This window comes from Crocodylus siamensis, chromosome 1, assembly GCF_052110815.1.
Source record: "Crocodylus siamensis isolate JL-2025a chromosome 1, ASM5211081v1, whole genome shotgun sequence".
In the NCBI taxonomy this organism is placed as follows: domain Eukaryota; kingdom Metazoa; phylum Chordata; order Crocodylia; family Crocodylidae; genus Crocodylus; species Crocodylus siamensis.
Window position 1 is genome coordinate 66,135,522 of NC_143395.1, and position 19,403 is coordinate 66,154,924.

The following is a 19,403-nucleotide window of genomic DNA, read 5'->3' on the forward strand; positions in this document are numbered from 1 at the left end:
CAGTCAGGAAGGCCAGCCACACCTTGGCATGCATCCACATTTGCATCTCGAGCAGGTCCAAGGAGGTGATCGTCCCCCTCTATGCGGCACTGGTCAGGCCGCAGCTGGAGTACTGCGTCCAATTCTGGGCGCCGCACTTCAAGAGGGATGTCGACAGCATGGAGAGGGTCCAGAGGAGGGCCACTCGTATGATCAGGGGACAACAGGGCAGGCCCTATGAGGACAGGCTGTGGGACCTGAACCTGTTCAGCCTCCAAAAGAGAAGGCTGAGGGGGGATCTGGTGGCCTGTTATAAACTAGTCAGAGGGGACCAGCAGGCATTGGGGGAGTCACCGTTTCCCCGAGCACTGCCAGGAGTGACCAGGAATAACGGTCACAAGCTGGCAGAGGGTAGATTTAGGTTAGCTATCAGGAGGCACTACTTCACAGTCAGGGCGGCTAGGGTCTGGAACCAGCTTCCAAGAGAAGTGGTGCAGGCTCCTACCTTGGTGGTGTTTAAGAGGAGGTTAGATGAACATCTTGCTGGGGTCATTTGACCCCAGTATTCTTTCGTGCCATGGCAGGGGGTCGGACTAGATGATCTGCTCAGGTCCCTTCCGACCCTACCTACTATGAAACTATGAAACTATGAAACCTTGTGTGCCTATGTCCTTAGACCAACATGGCTGCAACCTACACCCATATAAATATTGTTGCTTTTTAATACAATTGAGATCTAGAGTAGCTTACCAACAGAATATCATTTTGATTTAAAAGGAACCTTTTATGTGTTACCATTCTGCCAGACACTGGATGGCTGTAACAAGGGCCAAAATCACTTTAAGGGTTTTGTACACATTTTCTATCCTGGCTCAAGCCACCACCCAGAAAACTAAGAAAATAAATGCTACTTTGGTGTTCCAGTGTGAATAAACTTCCCCACTCACAAGCAGTATTAAACTATAAACAAGATTTATTAAAGGGGGGAGGAAAATGGGACAAACAAGCAGTCTTGGTCAGTAGCCCAACTCAGTAAACTATGACTAGTTCATCACCATCAAGGCCAGGGTTCTCTCTTAGTTTCATGTGGGGTCAACTTGGCAGCTAGTAGAGCCAGTGTATTTACTAGCCCTAATTTTTCCCATCACTCCACTAATGCTGGGTGGGGAGAGAAGGGGGGAGGAGGGGTATTCTGCCACTGCTGTCACTGGTCCACTTGGGGACACTGCTCTATTGCTGCCATTGTCATTTCTTCAACCATGGATACCAATGTGGAGGTGCAAATAAGAGAACTAGATTCTAACTATCGGACCATGCATACCAATAGAGATATGCAGATAAGCATCACACAAATGTGGTCACACATTAATAGCTTACATCTGCAATGAAAAATTGAATTAGATACCAGCAATAACTTGCTGGAAATATTGTTTGGGGCTTCTGGATTTTAAGATTTGAAAAGGAGGTTGGAATGGTTCTGTTTACTGATACTGCAAAATTCTCTGGGAGATAATACTTACCCTGGGGTTCACACGAGTATATCTTCAACACTTTTTATTTTACCATTGGAATAAAACAAATTGTGCCAACTAAATTTTTTGAAATGTCTTCAAGGGGCAATAATCCAATCTACCTCTCATGAACCAAACAGCTTCATCTACCACTCCAAATCATACAACCAGAAAACTGTTCTACTCTACATATTTATATACAGCCAGTAATTTTAAATACCTTACTTGGGGATTGTTCTTACGTGGTAAATTCTTCTTTTCTTCACAGCTATAAGTCAAGATTGAATCATTCTACTAGTTGAATCTGAAACTGTGGGCTTGATGCAGAAATTTCTGAGTAAGCATCCATGGTGTATCTAATGGAAGTATTCAGAGAACTTTATCAGTCACAACTCACCTTAAAATATATTAATTTTTCAACAACACAGTGCAAACATTTCCAGCAAATGCACTTAATATAATTGTGTTTGCCAAGAGGTGTTGCTTCCTTCTTTGGGTATGGTTATGAGAAAGTATTTTATTCAAAAAGGAAAACAAATGAATAAATTAATAAGTGCCTTCTTCCTGCTTTATGAACACACAGACACCCTGGAAAACTGCTGGGTAGCATATGCTAATGGGTAAACCTTTGTTGTTTACTGCTTACATTATTGTAGCACATGGAAGCACCTGCCATTGTGCTACACACTGTACAAACAGAACAAAAGGATCATCCCTACCCTAAAAACTAGCATTATAAGCCAGGAACAGATGGATACAGACAAAAAGGGGAATACAGGGAGACAACAAAGACAATATTGGTCATGAGAGCCCATGGTTTCAACACATAAACCTAATTAAACACAACATTGGCTATCTGTATTTAAAATAATTTAGAAAAATTCAAGTACTAAAGTAATTGTGTGTGTTTATCAATCCATTCGTATTTCATATCAAAATAAGTGTGACTTTCTCTTCAATAAGATTCAGCTCAGCTTTTCTTGTAAATTTCTCAGCCACATTTTAATCGTTCTACTGACCTTAATCATTATTTTAGTAAATGTCTTGAACATAGGGTGTATAGGTTGCTGTAGGTGAAAACACTAAGCCAACTTTTCAAAAAAACCTAAGAGGTTAGGAAAACAGGACTTTTCTCTTTCAGAAGCTAGGCTGATTTGATCCTATCAGATTACATTTATCCAAATGTTACACTGTTCTCTCTTGAATATGTAAATCATTTCTTCCAGATTTTAAATCAGCTTTAACTATCTAAAATTCCTTGGATAAATCATGAAACTAATTTTTCAGTTTAGTATCATAGTATCAACTTTCTAGTCTTCATGAACTGCTACTGTTTCTAGGGCTAAGATACTGATACATCATCTGTATTTTTGCTAGTTCACGCCTTATTTCTTAAAAACCCTCAAATGAATATCACCCTGGGTTATAAACAGATTCTGCCAGCTTATAGAAATTATTTCATAACCAATGTCATACATTATTCCAGTGGAGACCCATCTTTTTTGCAGGTGTGTCACAAATCTCAAGTGCCACTCTGATCTGCTTCCCAATCAGATGCTCCACTTTCTGCCTCCTGCCCTGTGACCCCTGCCTGATCTGCTGATTTGCTTTATACTCCCTGCCCTGTGACTATGCTACCCGTCCCCTTCCTAGTCTGCTATGTGCCACACACAGAGGCTGCCTGTGCCACTAGGAGCATGCAATCCACAGGTTGGCCACTCCTGGATTATTTTAGTGTTGTCCCACTGAAAAGCAATGAGAGTTAGACAGAGGAACAGGAAATAGAGAATCCTTTGGAATTTAGGAATTCTATATGGTCCCTGTCTGCTCAGTTTCTCGGCATCATCTCTTATTCTCCCAAGACTTAATTCTTGTTCCCATTTGGCAGCTTTGTCTCCCTGTGGAGTTTTTTGTAGCCCATAGGGCCTGCTGCTGACTGTAGTCAGTTACCAAAACACCTCCCCAAACAAACAAACCAAAAAAACCCTAAAGCCTAATGTGAACTCTGTTCTGCTCCACAGAATGTCCTACAAATGTCAGGAGGTCTGCAAGGAAACAAAAATGGGACCAAGGTCAGGAATCCAGGTAGGCGTCTGTCCAATCAGGAGAAGCTGAAGAGTTGAAGGCAGAGAGTGTGGGTACTCTTGGCCAAAGAAAATCCTTGGGTGCATCCAGATGAGCATGCATGTGTATCTTGCCGCGTCTCAAACCCCTTTGAGGCAGGGCAAGAGGCACGTACAGGAATAAAAAAAACTGCTCTGCAGAAGAGTGGAGCAAGGCATGGTCCCAGACTGTGCCATGGAGTCAGTCATCCAAAAGAGATGCTCTGGTGTCAGCCAGAGCATCTCTTTGGTTCTCCTCCTGCCTCCAGCCCCCAGTACTGTCCAAGGTAAGTGGGGGTTCATGGGGATGGGTGGGTGAGGGGTGTCAGGGAAATGTGGAGGGAGAGGTTGGAGAGTGGCGGGGGGATGTCCCCAGGGCTGCAGGGGGTGAGGACCTGGCCCAGCCCGTGCAGCTCACTAGTCCGGCTTTGCACTGGAGTGGGTTGCAGGGCTGCAGGAGGCACACACAAGACCCATGCCTCCCGGAGCCATGTGACCTGCTCCGGTGCAAAGCCAGACTAGTGAGCCACACAGGGCTGGCCCAAGTCCTGCCGCGTGCCACTCCCACTGAGGGGAGGTATATTGTATATATATTGTATATTTACAATGTTAAAGCAATGTGGAAGTCTACCAGTGTCTCTACCATCATGATAAAATAAATTCTAAATGTTTATATGTGTTGATGTGTACTTTTGGTTTTCTTTGCACATGATGGTTGTGTGATGGGGGATGTGGTGTTTGCAGTAAGGGGGTGGGAAGGGGTATGGGGGAAGGTGTGTGTGTGTGTGGAAGGATGTGGGTAGGTGTGGGGCAATTGCTGGCGGGACTGTGGGTGTGGGAGACCTTGTGGGGGGGCTGCTCAGGAGGGCAGTAGGTCCTCTGGCCCCCACAGGGTGCACGCCCCCAACACAGTACATGGAATGCTCCCCCTCACAGGGCCCCAACTCCACCCTGGACTGCCACAGCCCCTACCCCCCACAGGGCCCCTGCCTGGGACCCTTTGTGGGGGGGGGGGGCTGTGGCCCTCCAGGGTGCCTTGGACCCTGGGTGGCTGGGCTGTGGCCCTCCTGGGGGGAGCTGGGACCCTGGGCAGGGGGGCTGGGGCCCTGTGCAGGAGAGGAGCTGTGGCCTTCTGTGGGGGAGCTGAGACCCGGGAGGGGGACATTCCATGTGCTGTGTGTGGGGGTCTGCACCCTGTGGGGACCAGGGGACCCACCCCTCCTGAGCAGCCCCGCCACAAGGTCCCCCAAACCCACAGTCCCCCCACCCCAGCAATTGCCCCACACCTACCCACACATCAACCCACATCCCTCCACACACACCCACTGACCTTCCCCCATACCCCTTCCCACCCCCTTCCTGCAAATACCACATCCCCCCATCACATACCCAACATGTGCGAAGAAAACCAAAAGTACACATCAACACATATAGGTATTTAGAATTTATTTTATCATGATGATAGAGACACTGGTAGGCTTCCACATTGCAAATATACCAACAAAGAATCGCCCAACTGATCACTGTCTCTCTCTCTCTGTCTCTAGATAGATATGTTTGTGTGTGTGTATAGGTGGTCTTTTGTTTTAATTGTGGAAAAACATGGATTTGGGGTATTTTTAAAAATGGATTTGGGATGCTGCTGCAGCAGTCCAGCTGGCACAAGGTGTAGTGTCCCCAGGTACCAAGTGGCTGGGCCCCAGAAGCTCCTGAGAGCAAGTAGCCCTGAGCTACTTGCCAGGGCAGCTTTTTGTACAGATGGGGCCGGGCCAGGGCAGCTGTTTATATTTCTGGGGACAGCAGAGGTGCTGACCCTGGGCTCTAGCTTCCCTTGGCTGCAGATCCGGGAGGCCCCAAGTGGCACAATTTTCTCCACAACAAAGTGCATGTCTGAGCACGTGTGCCAAGGCAAAAAGCCCAGGCTCAAATCTGCACCACTGCTGAAAATGCACATGCTTGTGCATGTGGACATGCCCCTTGATTTCAGGAGTGCAACATTCTGTGTAAAGGGAAAGGCAAGCCCAGGACAGTTTGGGATTTCTTGAGTCAGCATACATAGGAATGCAGCTTCCTGTCCTGTTGCAGGAAACTTGATCGTTTGAAGGTTCTGTCATGGTTTATGGGTTAGTTGAGCAGCATTACTTACTATAATAAGCATACCTCAAATGATAAATAACTGGTATAGCTCCTCTTTTACAAGCTCCCATAACAAAACACCAAATCAGTAGTTCTAAAATAGGACTGCTTTTGTTAGGTTTATGTTATTAAAATATAACAATTTCTAACCATACTGCAACAATTCTAGAGTCATTGTGGGATTGTTAAAAAATCACGTATTATGAATTTCTTGATCTGGTTACCACTTAATCTCAAACATGCTAAAGTTCTAACTCTCCAATTCAAACTGCAAACCTGCTGCTTGAGTTTGTCTTTTATTCAGGGTGGGTAGTCATTACATAACAGGCACTTGTGATTGCTTTCTCTGGACAGACATGTACAAACCTAAAAGAGAACAAAACTTATGCATATGCTGGTAAATAAACTAGAAAAATAAAATCACATTCATGACCCTCAGGGGTCTAAACCAACAGTTCTCAGCCTTTTTTGTACCAGGACCCATCTGGAAGTCAGTCCTGACCCAGTGCCCTTTACTCCCAACCCACTTCCCCACACCCCCAGACCGCAGTCCCCCAGTGTGTGAGGCAGGGAGCGGGTGTGTGGGGAATGGGGGGGCGGCATGGGGCATGGGGGGCCCCAAGCAGCCCCTTGTAGGCTGAAACTCTGTCGGCCTGTAAGGGAAAAGCCATGGTTTCTCATGTTTTTCTCCTTTAAAGGAGAATCCATTTTTAAAGTTTGTCACTCCGTTTTCAAAATTTGTTTGAAACCCGTTTATACATTCTTGCAACCTACTTTGGGTTCATGGCCCATGGGTTGAGAAACACTGGTGTAAAACACAGGGTCGTATTCAGATGAGTGCAACTGTGCGGTATGTGGTGCTGCAGACCAATCTGTGGCACCACATACCAGATATACAGGCATTTCCACATTGCTACCTTACAGTGCTTTGGGTGGGGAGGTAGCCCTGGGAGATCCCAGGGACAAGAAAACCCAAGCTGAAAAAAAGCAGGGTGATACATGTGGCAGCAGCACTTGCCACCCAAAACCAGAGCTTGGCCAGCTGGAGCCATGCTTTGGCTACCAGCCAGGCTTCCTGCCATGGCTGCAGCCCTGGGAGGCCCCCAGGTAAGGCTGCTGAGACCAGCACAGCTACTGGCCCCAGCCATCCCTACCCCAGCCAAGGTAATCTGCCACGTGTCAGAGCACACATGGCACATGCATTCCCCAGGGACAAGTAGCAGTGGCACCAAGTGTGGCACTGCTACTTGTCGGGGGCGGAAGTGTCAATGCTCATCTGGATGCTCCCCAGAAGTCCAGATATCCCCTTGCTTTCTCCAGGAAAGGGATGATAGAGGACATAAAATAAGGACGTGAAGTGCTATTGTTCTCTTCTTTTAGAGTTTGTAATTTGCCAAATCTGCAACAGTACGAAAACCAACTGCTTTGGTTTAGCTTCAGCTGAGGAGGGGTGGGATCCCAGAGAGGTGACCTCCATAAAAGCAGAAGATACAGGGATGCAAACCTGAAAGAAATAGAGAGCTTTAAAACACTTTCTCAGTTCTGTAAGTTCTCACCCTCTCTCTCTCTCTGCCAAACAACTGGCAGTCAAGTGGTTGAAAAGAAACCCATTAAATAAGTGCAGGCACAGTTCATGCCTTCACAACAACAAAAATACTTCCAGAGGCAGGAAAACTAAACGAGTTAGTTGATGTATCTATTTCAGACAAACCCCTTCACTGCTGTAGCATGTGTCCTTCACTGTACACGGTGCATTGCATGTTGCACTAGGCATCTCTGTGAAATCAAGTGATTGTGTTTCCGTGCCTGCATTCATCCACGTCGGGAAGATGTAACAGCCAATCTCCCTCGCGCGCCACAAGGACCTCCCGTCCCCCCGCCCCCCGCCAAAAGTTGTTGCCGCTTCGGATCGTTTTTATTTCTACAAATTGCCTTAACACCTCTCCCCTGCAAGCATAAACGTTGGCATCTGCCTACATAGGGCGACTGTCTCCATCTCATCGCCGTTTGATGGAGACTTCCCCTCCCCCCCCCCGCAGTTCGCGGGGAAAGCACTTCCCTGGCGGCCCCTCGAGACGCTCCACCGGGCGCGCTGCAGCCCGTCATGTCTTATTTTGCGAGGCTAGAACTTATTTTTAGAATCTTTGTTTTTTTCCCCTTTTGGGCCTCCCCCGCCCCTGCCAGAGGCGAGCGAGCGGCCGGCTTGCCACCAGATCCGCTCGAGCTCTGTTTTCTTTGCCGAGAGATTTTCTTCGCGTTTGCTCTTTACTGCTTCGGCTCCGACTCGGGCTTCGCAAGCGCTCCGCCCGGTGGCCCCACATCCTAGCCATCGCCTGCTGGGGGCTGGGGAGGGGGGATGGCAGGCTCGATGTGAGCGCCAAGGTATCGACCCGCGGGGGCGTGTGCTGAGATCTGCCAGCTACCCCAGGTGACAAGGCGGGGGGGGATCTCCCTGGCGGCCGGCTTGGGGCTCCCCTCGCTGGGGCCCGCTGCCCAGCCCCAGGCCCAGCTTGTGCCGTCGCTGCGCGGGACGGGGCTGGGCCTGACTGCAGGAAAGTGGGTCTGGGGCGTCAGCGCCGCGAGCGCGGGGCCCGGCCCGGCAGCCCCGGGGCCGGAGAGCGCCGCGTGGGGCAGGAGGAGCCCCCGGGACGCAGCGGGTGCGGAGGAGGCGCCGCTTCGCCAGCGCCATCTCCTCCCCCGTCCGGCCGCCGCCGCCGCTGGTTGGTGCTGGCGGCGGGGGCCGGGCCAGGCGCGGCGCGGGCGGGGGCTGCGGAGCGAGGCCGGGCCGAGCCGCTCGCAGTCCGCTCCGGCCGGCGGCGGAGTTGGCGCGGGGAGGTAGAGGGGCAGGGCAGCAGGAAAGTTGCTCGCGCCGCTGCCCCCGTCCCGCTGCGCCCGAGCCCTGCCCCGCGGGGCACCGCCGGAGGCCCCTTGGCGCCCGCCGCCGCCGGGAGCGCAGCGCGGGAGCCGGCGGCGATGCCGCCCGGGAGCCCCGCGCCCGCCCGCCCGCGCCGGGGCGCCGCGCTGTGGCTGGGGCTGCTGGGGCTGCAGGCGGCGCTGGGCTGGGCCGGGGCCGGGGCCGGGGGCTGCCCGCCGCCCTGCGAGTGCTCGGAGACGGCGCAGACGGTGCAGTGCGCCGGCCGCGGGCTGCGGGAGGTGCCCCGGGACCTGCCGCCCGACGTGCGCAGCCTCTCGCTGGCGGGCAACCCCCTGGGCAGCCTGCCGGCCGCCGCCTTCCCGGCCCTGCCCGAGCTGCACGACCTCAGCCTGAGCGGCTGCGAGCTGCGGGCCGTGGAGGCGGACGCCCTGGCCCCCCTGCCCAGCCTGAGGCGGCTGGACCTCGGCGGCAACCCGCTGAACTCCGTGAGCCCGCGGGCCTTCGGCAACGCCAGCAGCACCCTGCGGGAGCTCAGCCTCGCCGGCGCCCTGGCCAACCTCAGCGCCGTGGCCGCCCTGCTGCAGGGGGGCGCGCTGCCCAGCCTGGCCCACCTGGACCTGGCCAACAACGGGATGTTCTTCCTGCCCGAGGGCATCTTCTCCGCCCTGCCCAGCCTACAGCACCTGGACCTGCGCAACAACTCCCTGGTGGGCCTGCACAATGTGTCCTTCCAGGGCCTGGGCCAGCTGGAGAGCCTCAACCTCAGCGACAACTCCCTCATGCGCCTGAAGAACGCCACCCTCTCCCAGCTCCGCAGCCTGCCCAGGCTCCAGAGGATCAGCCTCAGCCGTAACCCTTGGGTCTGCGACTGTAACATTGAGGACATGGTGAACTGGCTCAAGGAGAGCAACCAGGTGGAGGGCAAGGGCTCGCTGAGCTGCTCCAACCCCGAAGGCCTGTTGAACAAGCCGCTGGTGAAGATCCGCAGCTCAGACCTGAACTGCTCCCTGCCAGTCGACATCCAGTCCCAGCTCCAGACTTCTTACGTCTTCCTAGGAATAGTCCTGGCCCTCATCGGAGCCATTTTTCTCCTGGTTTTGTATTTGAACCGAAAAGGAATCAAAAAGTGGATGCACAATATCAGGGATGCGTGTAGGGATCACATGGAGGGATATCACTACAGATACGAGATCAACGCAGACCCCAGGTTGACAAACCTCAGCTCCAACTCAGATGTCTGAGGAAGCTGTGGAAAAAGCAAGACAACGCACAATAGCTATGCATGAAATGTAGACTTAAGCTTTACCCTCATGCTTGCTCCCCCTCTCCCAGAGAAATGACAGACTTATTATTTGTGCCATGTGGGGAATATGCCCCCATGTGATGTCAAGTTCATTATTGTTTTCTGTTATCCTGAGATATTGAGCAATTGTGCATGGTGTTGGGCTGTACATAAGAAATATGCTGCTACTCCCTCTCCCCCTACCTGACTTTGGAACTTGCTATCAACCCTTGTTTGGGGAAAGAAGTTCAAAATCAAAAAGGAAAAAAGGATTTTCTTTCTTCAGATGCTCCCAGTGCACCGGAGCGTTTAGAATGCACCAATACAGATACCATTCAACAAAAGCTGCCTCAGCCTTTTTTGGGAAAAAAATGTTAAACTCATCAATACTGGTTTTGTTCTTATGTATCCTAATTGTGAAGAAACAAACCCCGTATTCCATAGACTATCTACGGGTTTAACAAAGCTTCTTTTAACAAATCCCTCTGTACAAAGAAGCAAATGAGATAGTGAGCATGCACAAATACTTTATAGTTTTACATGTTAGGGGAAACTTACAACCTCAGTAAGACGCTGACTATTTTGTAAAGTTACTTTTACTGCAGTTTACATGAAAACAGAATGCTTTTTTATATAAACTGCATATACTCAGTTTCAACTGTTAAGTTCAATAAACCTTACAGGAACTATGGCTGTGTTGAAGTTTGCTGTTTAATAGTCAAACTCTGAATACAATGCACAGAAATCTAAGAATGCGAACAGTATTATATTTTCCAAGGAGCAGTAACTGTACTATCCAATTTCAAGGGAATCTTGCTTCTGTTTTACAGATTGGAGAGATCGGAGTCCAGATTAAAGTTTTAGGGCCAGATTCACGAAAGCTATTTAGGCACCTAACCCTCCTCAGTGGGAACAGGATTTATACTCCTTTCCACAGTGGAATTTTACTGCCCAAATACCGTTTGAACCTGACCCTTATTTTCTAGGCTTACTTATTCATGTGGCAACTTGTGAAACACAGGATGAGAATCCAATTTCAACTAGTACATAATCCTCCCTCTTCTCCCTGTCCCTCAGGGCAAATGCTAGATTCTTCCTTAGTATTACAGTCAGACTACAGATCGGTGAAGTTTGCATGAAGATTCCCACACCATATTTTTCTTTTTAAATTGAGATTAGAGAGATCGAAAGCTATAGAAAGTTTTACCAACACGTTATCTTTAAAAATATGTATTTTCATAGGTTACAGCAAACCAAATGTGGCCACATCCTGAAGTCTGTGGGTTTCAAGAACCTGTGTAAATCAAGACAGACTTTGGCACAGTAAACTAAATGTTTATTATTTACAACCCTCATGCACTATTGCAGAAGTCTCTATCCTGAGTGTTCGAGATGTTATTTAATGCTAAACTTAATTTAAAAATTGCTAATTAGTGATCCTCAAAAATTCTTGTGTACATATTCAGGCTTGAGTGTGTGTGTGTGTGTGTGTGTGTGTGTGAGAGAGAGAGTGCCATTTTTAACTATTAATCCAAAATGTAGGAAAACTCATAAAAATATCTAATATTTAAATTGATGACATGTTTTAGAGGGGTTGCAACTGAATCATCTGTAGTGATCAGTAACAAACTTTTCTTATAAACATGTAGATTCTAAATGAAAAGGTTTGTTCACAAACTTTCATAACTGCCTTCATATTTTAGCCCTTTGGTAGTGTACTTCAACTCTTATTTTGTTATCTGAAATGGTAGTAAATATATTACAAAATATAAACCTAGCACTTCTTGTTCTAACAGCTAAATAATTATTTTTGTCAATATCTGCTTTTGACATCAGGGTTCATGATTGTGAAGCAATTCTTAAGACAGTGGGTAAAATAATTTAAACTTAATTTGACAGTTGTCTATTTTAAATGCAAATTTTATACCTATAGTTTGTGGCATTCTTAAAAAAATTTTATGATAAGGCTAACTTTTTGTTAGTTAATATACCTGATTTCAAAGCTATCATTGATTTCTTTTATTATTTCAAATATACATCTGTACATTTAATTTTAGGAGTTATGGAAAAGGAGGTACATTCAAGGTTCTAATGTAGTGAGCTATTTTAACATTAATGTCTTTTATTCCTTCTCCTAGTTTATATTCATGAATTATATTAGGATTACAGTATAATAATGTATATGTATATATAACAAATTACTTGCCCAATGTCACTTAAATATTTTAAGAACAGTACAGTTACTGTATGAATAACTTACCATGAAACAGCGCCAACATCTTTAAAGCCCATGAGTATTTTGTAAATAGAAAAAAATATGTACAATTTATATTAGTTTGTACCATGATAGTATATGATAATTGTTATACCAGAGTTTAAAACTTGGTAGATATGCAACTTTATAGACTAAATTCAATATATATCAAGAAATCACAAGCTGTTGTGAATGCAAGTTCTTGTGCTCTCTCGATTATATCTTAGTTTGTAAAGGTGCATAGAGCCTGACTTCTGTTTGCATTCAAACTAACATGGCTAACTACCTCTTATTAGGTTTGTCACCTTCATATGCTTATGGCTAACAGCAATGAGTTCTTAACTTTGGCTGGTCAACACTCCTACAATATATCTGTTAATATTAATTAATAGTAGTACTGTAGTAACAGTGATAGCAATAGCTATCATCTAAATATGCGCATGCCAAGCTGTCTCCTGGAATGCTTAGTCTTCACTAAAACATAAGTTAAAAATTCATACTGTGAAACATCGGTCAGACATGTCTAGCTAATTCATGTTACACTACTATATGTGTATAAAATTACTCACAGGGAAGATACCTGACCATTTTAGTCATAACACATATCTAAAGACTTTAACACATCAGTGTTTATCAGTGGGCAAATATCAGTGCTGTACAGCATTTTTGTACAACTGAAAGTTGTTGCAGTAGAATTATATTACATTGGTGATACCAGCAGTAAAAATGTTTTTCATCATTTGCTTTCATGTGGATTTTTGCATATGACCACTGACCTGTTGCAGTGTTGTATTTAGCCAATATGCCTACAATTTTTTTGGCTCACAATGAACGTTTTGGTATTTTGTGGATGAATTTGATCACTAAATTCCACTTCTGTGGTGGTTGGAAATGGTCTTCTTTTCCTGCTATGAAGTATTTCAGTGGCCACAACAGAAAGAGTTATAAAACTGCATCAGAATTTTTTTAAAGTATGTATTTAAAATACTTCAGAATAACAGGGTTATCTGAAATGTGTTCCTGCCCTCCCCTTTACTTATCCTGTTTTGACACCAGAGGTGTTACTTGATTACTACTTCCAAAGAAGTTTAATTAGTGGTGGGGCTGTTTTATTCAACGTTTGACAACAAGTATGATAGCATGTAAAACTATAAGGTGTCTTGTGTCTATGTGTATGTATACATATGTGTGTGTGTATAAACACACACATACATACATACATATATGTAACTGAAAGTTCAAAATCAGCTAGTTGATATTCATGTTTCATAGGAAACAGCATCTACACTAAAGCAGGGGCAAAGCTTCAAAGAAGGATGACCAGGTTACCAAGGTCCTGAGAACAGTTCAATGACAATGAGCCCACTCCTCTTTAAGAGGAAAAACAGAATGGAATTAAAAGATTTGTGATATTACTCTCATAAATACGAGCAAATGTGAATTTGAGTAGTTTGTTATTGCCCAAATTCAGTGGCAGAAAAGTCCCCAAATCTTTTTATTCCTAGTCTGGTATCTGCTAGGTAGAATAACATTTTATATACTCCACAAGATAAAACCTAAACCACTACTTCTGAAACCCCATTGGGAATATTACACATCTATCCTTTAAGTCAGTCCAACTTTTAAGCGCTGATAATACTCACCAAGCAGCTGGCCAGATGAAGCCCCCTACCCAAACTAATACACAGTGGTGGACAATGATTCCACTGAAGATGTAGACACAGCAGGAGCATGTTGAAGTTCATTGCTCTGCAAGATAAAGCTCTACTTTTCTAACTATTAGAAATGTTTTCAGAGAATTTGTTACATATCTAAACTATTAGTATATTTTTCTCCCCTTCCTGTCTCCCCTTAAATACACTTGCAGAAAAGCCATGAAAATCCCATAGATTAAAAAAAAAAAAGCCTGAATGCAACTGCATTTTGGGATTTACCATTTTCATTAATGTTAAGTTTTAACATTAAAGGGGCCCTTGTCAGAGCTGACAGGACCAGAATTTGACATGCACTCTCTCTCTTTCTCTTCAGCAGCTGAGTGTTCATCAGCAACCTTCAATCATTCTGTGAGAATATGATGAAGAAAATAACATTTGGTAAGAAAACATTTCAGTTTCAAGCTTCAAAATAATTTTTATATACTGTGAGGGGAGGTTCAAAGGAAAGTTATTTTTAAAACTATGAAAAAGCCCATAAGATGTCCTATTTTTAATTTCTCAACTATGATCAGAACACAGTTGATAATGGGGTCAATCAATACTTGTATTTGTTGGAGATCCCATGACTTTTTATATTAAGGATATACACATAATTTATTTGTCTAATAGCAACATGATTGTACAAAACAAATGGAGCCCCTTCCTGTAATATTTTAATTCGGGCATTTCAAATATTATATTTGGTGGGGCATAACTATTTTTTTTAGTTAATGTATACAGCATCAAAAAGTAAAGTGATACTTTACAAACGGATTTTTTATATATACCGATGGGTATATATTTATTCAGTGCTCTTTTAGATGCTAGGTCTTTGCAATTATCAGAGAGCAAATTTGGTGTTTCTAACAGTATTATGAGCATGAGCTAGTCAAAGACATGCATTAATTTTAGTTAGACTATATCTATACATGTTCATGGGAGCACATTACTGGTATAGGAATATTTTTATAGCATACTAGCAAAGTGCTTTTGGTGTGAATTTACCAATACATACTAGCAGATCTGTACTTTGTACCAGGATGGTGGCCACTTCTCACCCATCTGCCCATCTTGAGAGAAATAAGCTGCACTGCCCATCTAAGTGCAGTACCTAAACTAGGGACTTCTGCCAGAACATTGATGTTGCTGAAGGATCATATGTTTTCACACTGAACAAATACTTCTTTGCTAGGTACACTTAGCCTTAGATTAGGCCTTATATCTCCAATGTAATCCTAAATCAAAATTATAAAAAGAGAAACCAGTAAACAAATATAACTTATTTTAACAAATACATTTATATTTTAACACTTTAAAATTTGCAATTATTTTCAGTTTTCAAAGCATTCACAGGACAGCATTTTCTCTCTTGTATGGCCCAGCATGATGGCATGCTAGTGAAATAATGTGACATTTTTGAGTTTGTACATTTTTAAAAAATTATATATGAAGGGAATGTCTTGCATCTAAAAAACAGTAAAGAACTTTAATAGATATTGTGATAAAAGATTGACAAAGTTACTCTAGTATGTTTGATTATTGTCGGAGTTTCATGCATGCAAGAGATTTGTAAAGTTATTAGATCTGGGGTACTGACGCTATAATGATTCTTCAGCAAAGCCAGAATAACAAAGCCAAAATACCATGTCCATCAGATTGCAAATAGATGTGTGCTTGCTCTCTTGATTTAAGTACTTCAAATCTTCCTAGGCAATGTTACAGTGTGGTTTTAAAGACAAAATATTTTTTCTTTGCAGTACATATTGGTTACTGTGGTGCAAATTTACATTAACAACTGCTGATAAAAGCAATTTCTACATAGATTGAATAAATGCATTTTAAAATTAAATTAAGCAAGTGATGTACTGGCTTGTATCCTCATAATTCCTCTTGTTTTGAGTGTAATTTGATAGTTTTATATTTCTAACTTTGAATATATTTACTACTTACTTTTTCAAATTAAGAGTCAATTTTAACATTATTTAAAATGGATTTTTAGGTTTTTACTTAGATCAAAAATCTGTATTTTAAAGTTTGCCACTATATGAATGAATCATGGTGATGTGTAGCATTTGCTCCTTTATTATGACAAACTATTAAAGAAAGAGCTTTTCTGAGTTACTTGCACAGACTTACCTATCCCTAAAAAAATGTATTAAGGAAAACTATTTCATTTAAGAATCCTTTTCTGTGGGAGCATTCTGAACATGACAAAGTAGAATTTCAGAGTAAAGGCTGGTGTTTCCTTGCAAAAGTTTGAGGTCTTTGTTTTGGTCTTTGTTAAAATAAATTGTCACAAATATATACCCAAATATATTGTTGGTCTTTGCCTGGACTTCACTTTTTAATTGTTTTGCCACATTCTTGGCTGCCACTAAACAGACATGTTTAACTGTAAATCCATTGGATTGGTCTTTTTTAGAGTTTTTAAACTTGGGTTATGGTCACTTAACTGGAATTAGCTAACAGCCTAGCGGGCTGATCCCACACAGCATCAGGCCTGGCTTGGCCAACACTGTGTACTGGATCAGGCCCACAGACCGAATCTGGCCTGTGACCAGACCTGGCAGCGGGTGCCAAAAAGATTGAGTGCCACTGCTATTAGTACAATAAAATAGTTTAATTTAATATTAGTGAAATTAAGAATTAGCCAATCAAACTGAGCAAAGCAACAAAAAAAATAGCAAGGTAGTAAACAGATGCCCATGCTGATGTAATTTTGGGGCACTTGAAACTGAGCAGCATAAGCCAGCTTTAAGTAACAACCAAGAAGAAAGAATGGGAAAAGGACTGGTATAGGTGCATAACTCCAGGAGACGATTCATGACTGTGAATCCTAATTGGAAACAGGTTGGTCTCTACACCTCAGAAAGACATCCAGGTCCTGAAAACACACCCATCTTGGCATTTCCTATTGACTAAATTAGGCAGCTGCTGACCTAGCATGTATGCTTCCTTGGATCCTGCTCTTAAGCACATAAGTCTCTCTGTGGATTTCAGGTGCCAACTTCAGGCAATATGTAGGGTCTTGTTATGCTTTATGATTAGGATGTTTATATCTTCTGTGACTTGCACTGCTTGGACTTGCTGCTAGAACAAGAGCAAGCAGGAGCGTGGCTAGGAGCTGCCAAGCTCCCTCTGCTCCATAGGCGATGCGTAGGGGGTGCATGGGGTACACGTGTACCCTCTGAGAGTGAGCTTAGGCAACGGGCAGGGGGAGCAGGCAGAGCGCTGGTGCCCCCCGAGAAGTGCCGCTGGCACTTCCAGGCATGCTGCCGGCACTTCCAGGCTCTGCAATTGGCTGCAGGGGGACCCTTTGCTACCGTCGCCCACATCTCTGCCTGCAGGCAGTCGCCATGCCCCCCCAGCCACAGGAAGCATGCATCACCTATGCCCTGCCTACATCTTACCCTCCCCACCTCTCACAGCTCATTCCCCAGCCCCTCCCCCCATTTCCCTTCCTAGCTTCCAGGGCTTACTCCCTGCCACCACGTGGGGCTCTTCCCTAGATCACAGTTCCTTGCTCACCTGCAGCTGCAGGCATTGTCGCAGGGACAGGAAACTCCTGTCCAGCTCCAGGGGCTGTGCAGACATTGAGATCAGCCCAGAGAGTGGCAGTGTGCAGGTGGGTTCTCCCTCCCTACCTGCTTCCCAGCTGGTGGAAAACACCTTGGGGGGAAGCATACAGGGTGGGTGAACCCACCTGTTGCTGCCATTTTCCTGGGCTGACCCCAGTCTCTGGGTGTTTCCCACCAGCAGGAAGCAGGCAGGGAGGGAGAATCTGCCCATCTACTACCACCACCACTGCTCTCTGGGCTGAGGCTAGCCACACTTCAGCCCTGGAGTGGTACGGGAGCTTCCCTTGTTCCCAGGACAGGGATGGCAGCTGCAGCTGGGTGGGGAGTTGGGAGCTGTGAAAGAGCCCTGGAGGGCATGGGGAGGAGAGGATAAATGTAAGCCAGAAATGAGAATGAAGGCGGAGGGGCAGGCATGGGAGGGGATGGAGTGCAGAGGGAAGGGGGTAGAGGGAAATGTTTACTTTGGAGCTCTCCCAGCTGTGGGCTGTCAGTCCAGGACAGTTATGTTCTGGAGGATGAATCATCCACACGGGGATGGAGCGGGGAGCAGTGCGTCCTAGGATTCTGGAGAATTGCTTCCAACTCAAACTGGTTTTGTGGAACAGTCTAATTTACTACAACACGAGCTACCTAAGACAAGCTAAAAATAATCCTCACCTGAAGAGAATTCTCCCTGAGATGCATAGAGCCCACTTGGCTTATCTTACCCTGCCATAACCTGAAGACACTCCCATCTTAAGAGACTTAAAATATGGGAAAGATAAGATGTCACAAAACCCTTAAGCTTTGTGTCCTGCACCTCCTGAATACCCACAGCTGTCCTGACGTCATGAGGAGCTGCTGGTGTTCAGTGGCCAAGAATTTCAAAAGTGCCAAACTTTTAAAGAAGCTTGACTCTCTAAAACTCCTGAACACTCACCTTATGTAATTCATCTTCTTTAAGAGGCCTTAAGCTAAGCACCCAAATATGACACTAATCACGTTCCACAGTCTTTGCCAACACCCCTAAAGTTCAAGGTTGTAGTGTTTCTGTCTTGGTGCAGGAAAACTGATAAACAGTCCATATCTGGAGACAGTATTGCAAATCTTTGTGTCTGAAAGGCTTGGAGAGAGGCTTACTTCTCCACTCCCTCTTTTGTTCCCTCCCCACATTTAGCTTTTTCCGTCACTTCTGCCAGATGGAGCATCCTTCCTGCAGTTCTTGCTTTGCTTATCTTCTATTTTCTTAATGTTCTTTTATCCCCTCACATTTCTCACCATCTTTGGTTTTGACTGCTTTGTATAATTAGGCAATCAAGGATGCACTTTGTATGAAAGCAGCAATACAGAAAATAAAATACTATTACCTGCTTTTTATTAACCAAATTATTTAAGATGGTTGAGTCTACTGTTAGACTTTTAGGGTTTCTCTTTGGCATTTCCTGTTTTCATGTCTGCACCTTTTTCTCAGTTTTCAGGCATACCAGAAACATGGGAGATAGGACAGTGGGACTTTTGGAACCAGATCTCAGATTGTGGGAGTGGGAGGCTTTGGTCTGAGGAAGCAATTTGGTAAACACAACTTTCCTTCCCTGAAGCTGGAGTTAGTCTTCACATTTTTATTTTCATTGCAGAAATGATACTCAACCTTACTTTAAAATCAGACTTAATTAAAATGCTTCAGTCAAAGTACCTCTTCTTTAGCCACGTTTTGAGAGAAAAGTGCCTGTTCCTACCCCCAGATGGGGATCAGGGCTGTGAATGGCAAGGCATCTTCCAATGCCAGTGGTGTCCATTGTACTAAGTGTAAGTCCTGTTGCATAAGTAAGCCACTAAAAGGGCCATATAGGCTACATTAAAAGTGGCCTTCCACTAACAAGAAAGGATTTTAGTGCCTGTAGCAGGCATTTATTATCTACTGAGAAAAGAAGAGTAGAAGGGATTTAAGAAAACATAAGCCCAGCACAAACCAGAACTACTGAAAAAGTACGATGGCTGAAAAAACTAAGGAAC

The 19,403-nt window shown here is 45.1% G+C and overlaps 1 protein-coding gene across 1 annotated transcript in view; it reads left to right on the plus strand.

Moving 5' to 3' along the window:
• Positions 1–8,559: 8,559 nt before the first annotated feature.
• TPBG (trophoblast glycoprotein) overlaps positions 8,560–19,403 on the plus strand; it is a 77,932-nt gene continuing 67,088 nt past the window's right edge. The window contains exon 1 of the mRNA XM_090035534.1: positions 8,560–14,232. Within this exon, the coding sequence (XP_089891660.1) occupies positions 8,702–9,844 (1,143 nt within the window). The 5' untranslated portion in view covers positions 8,560–8,701 and the 3' untranslated portion in view covers positions 9,845–14,232. The remainder of the gene's footprint in view (positions 14,233–19,403) is intronic.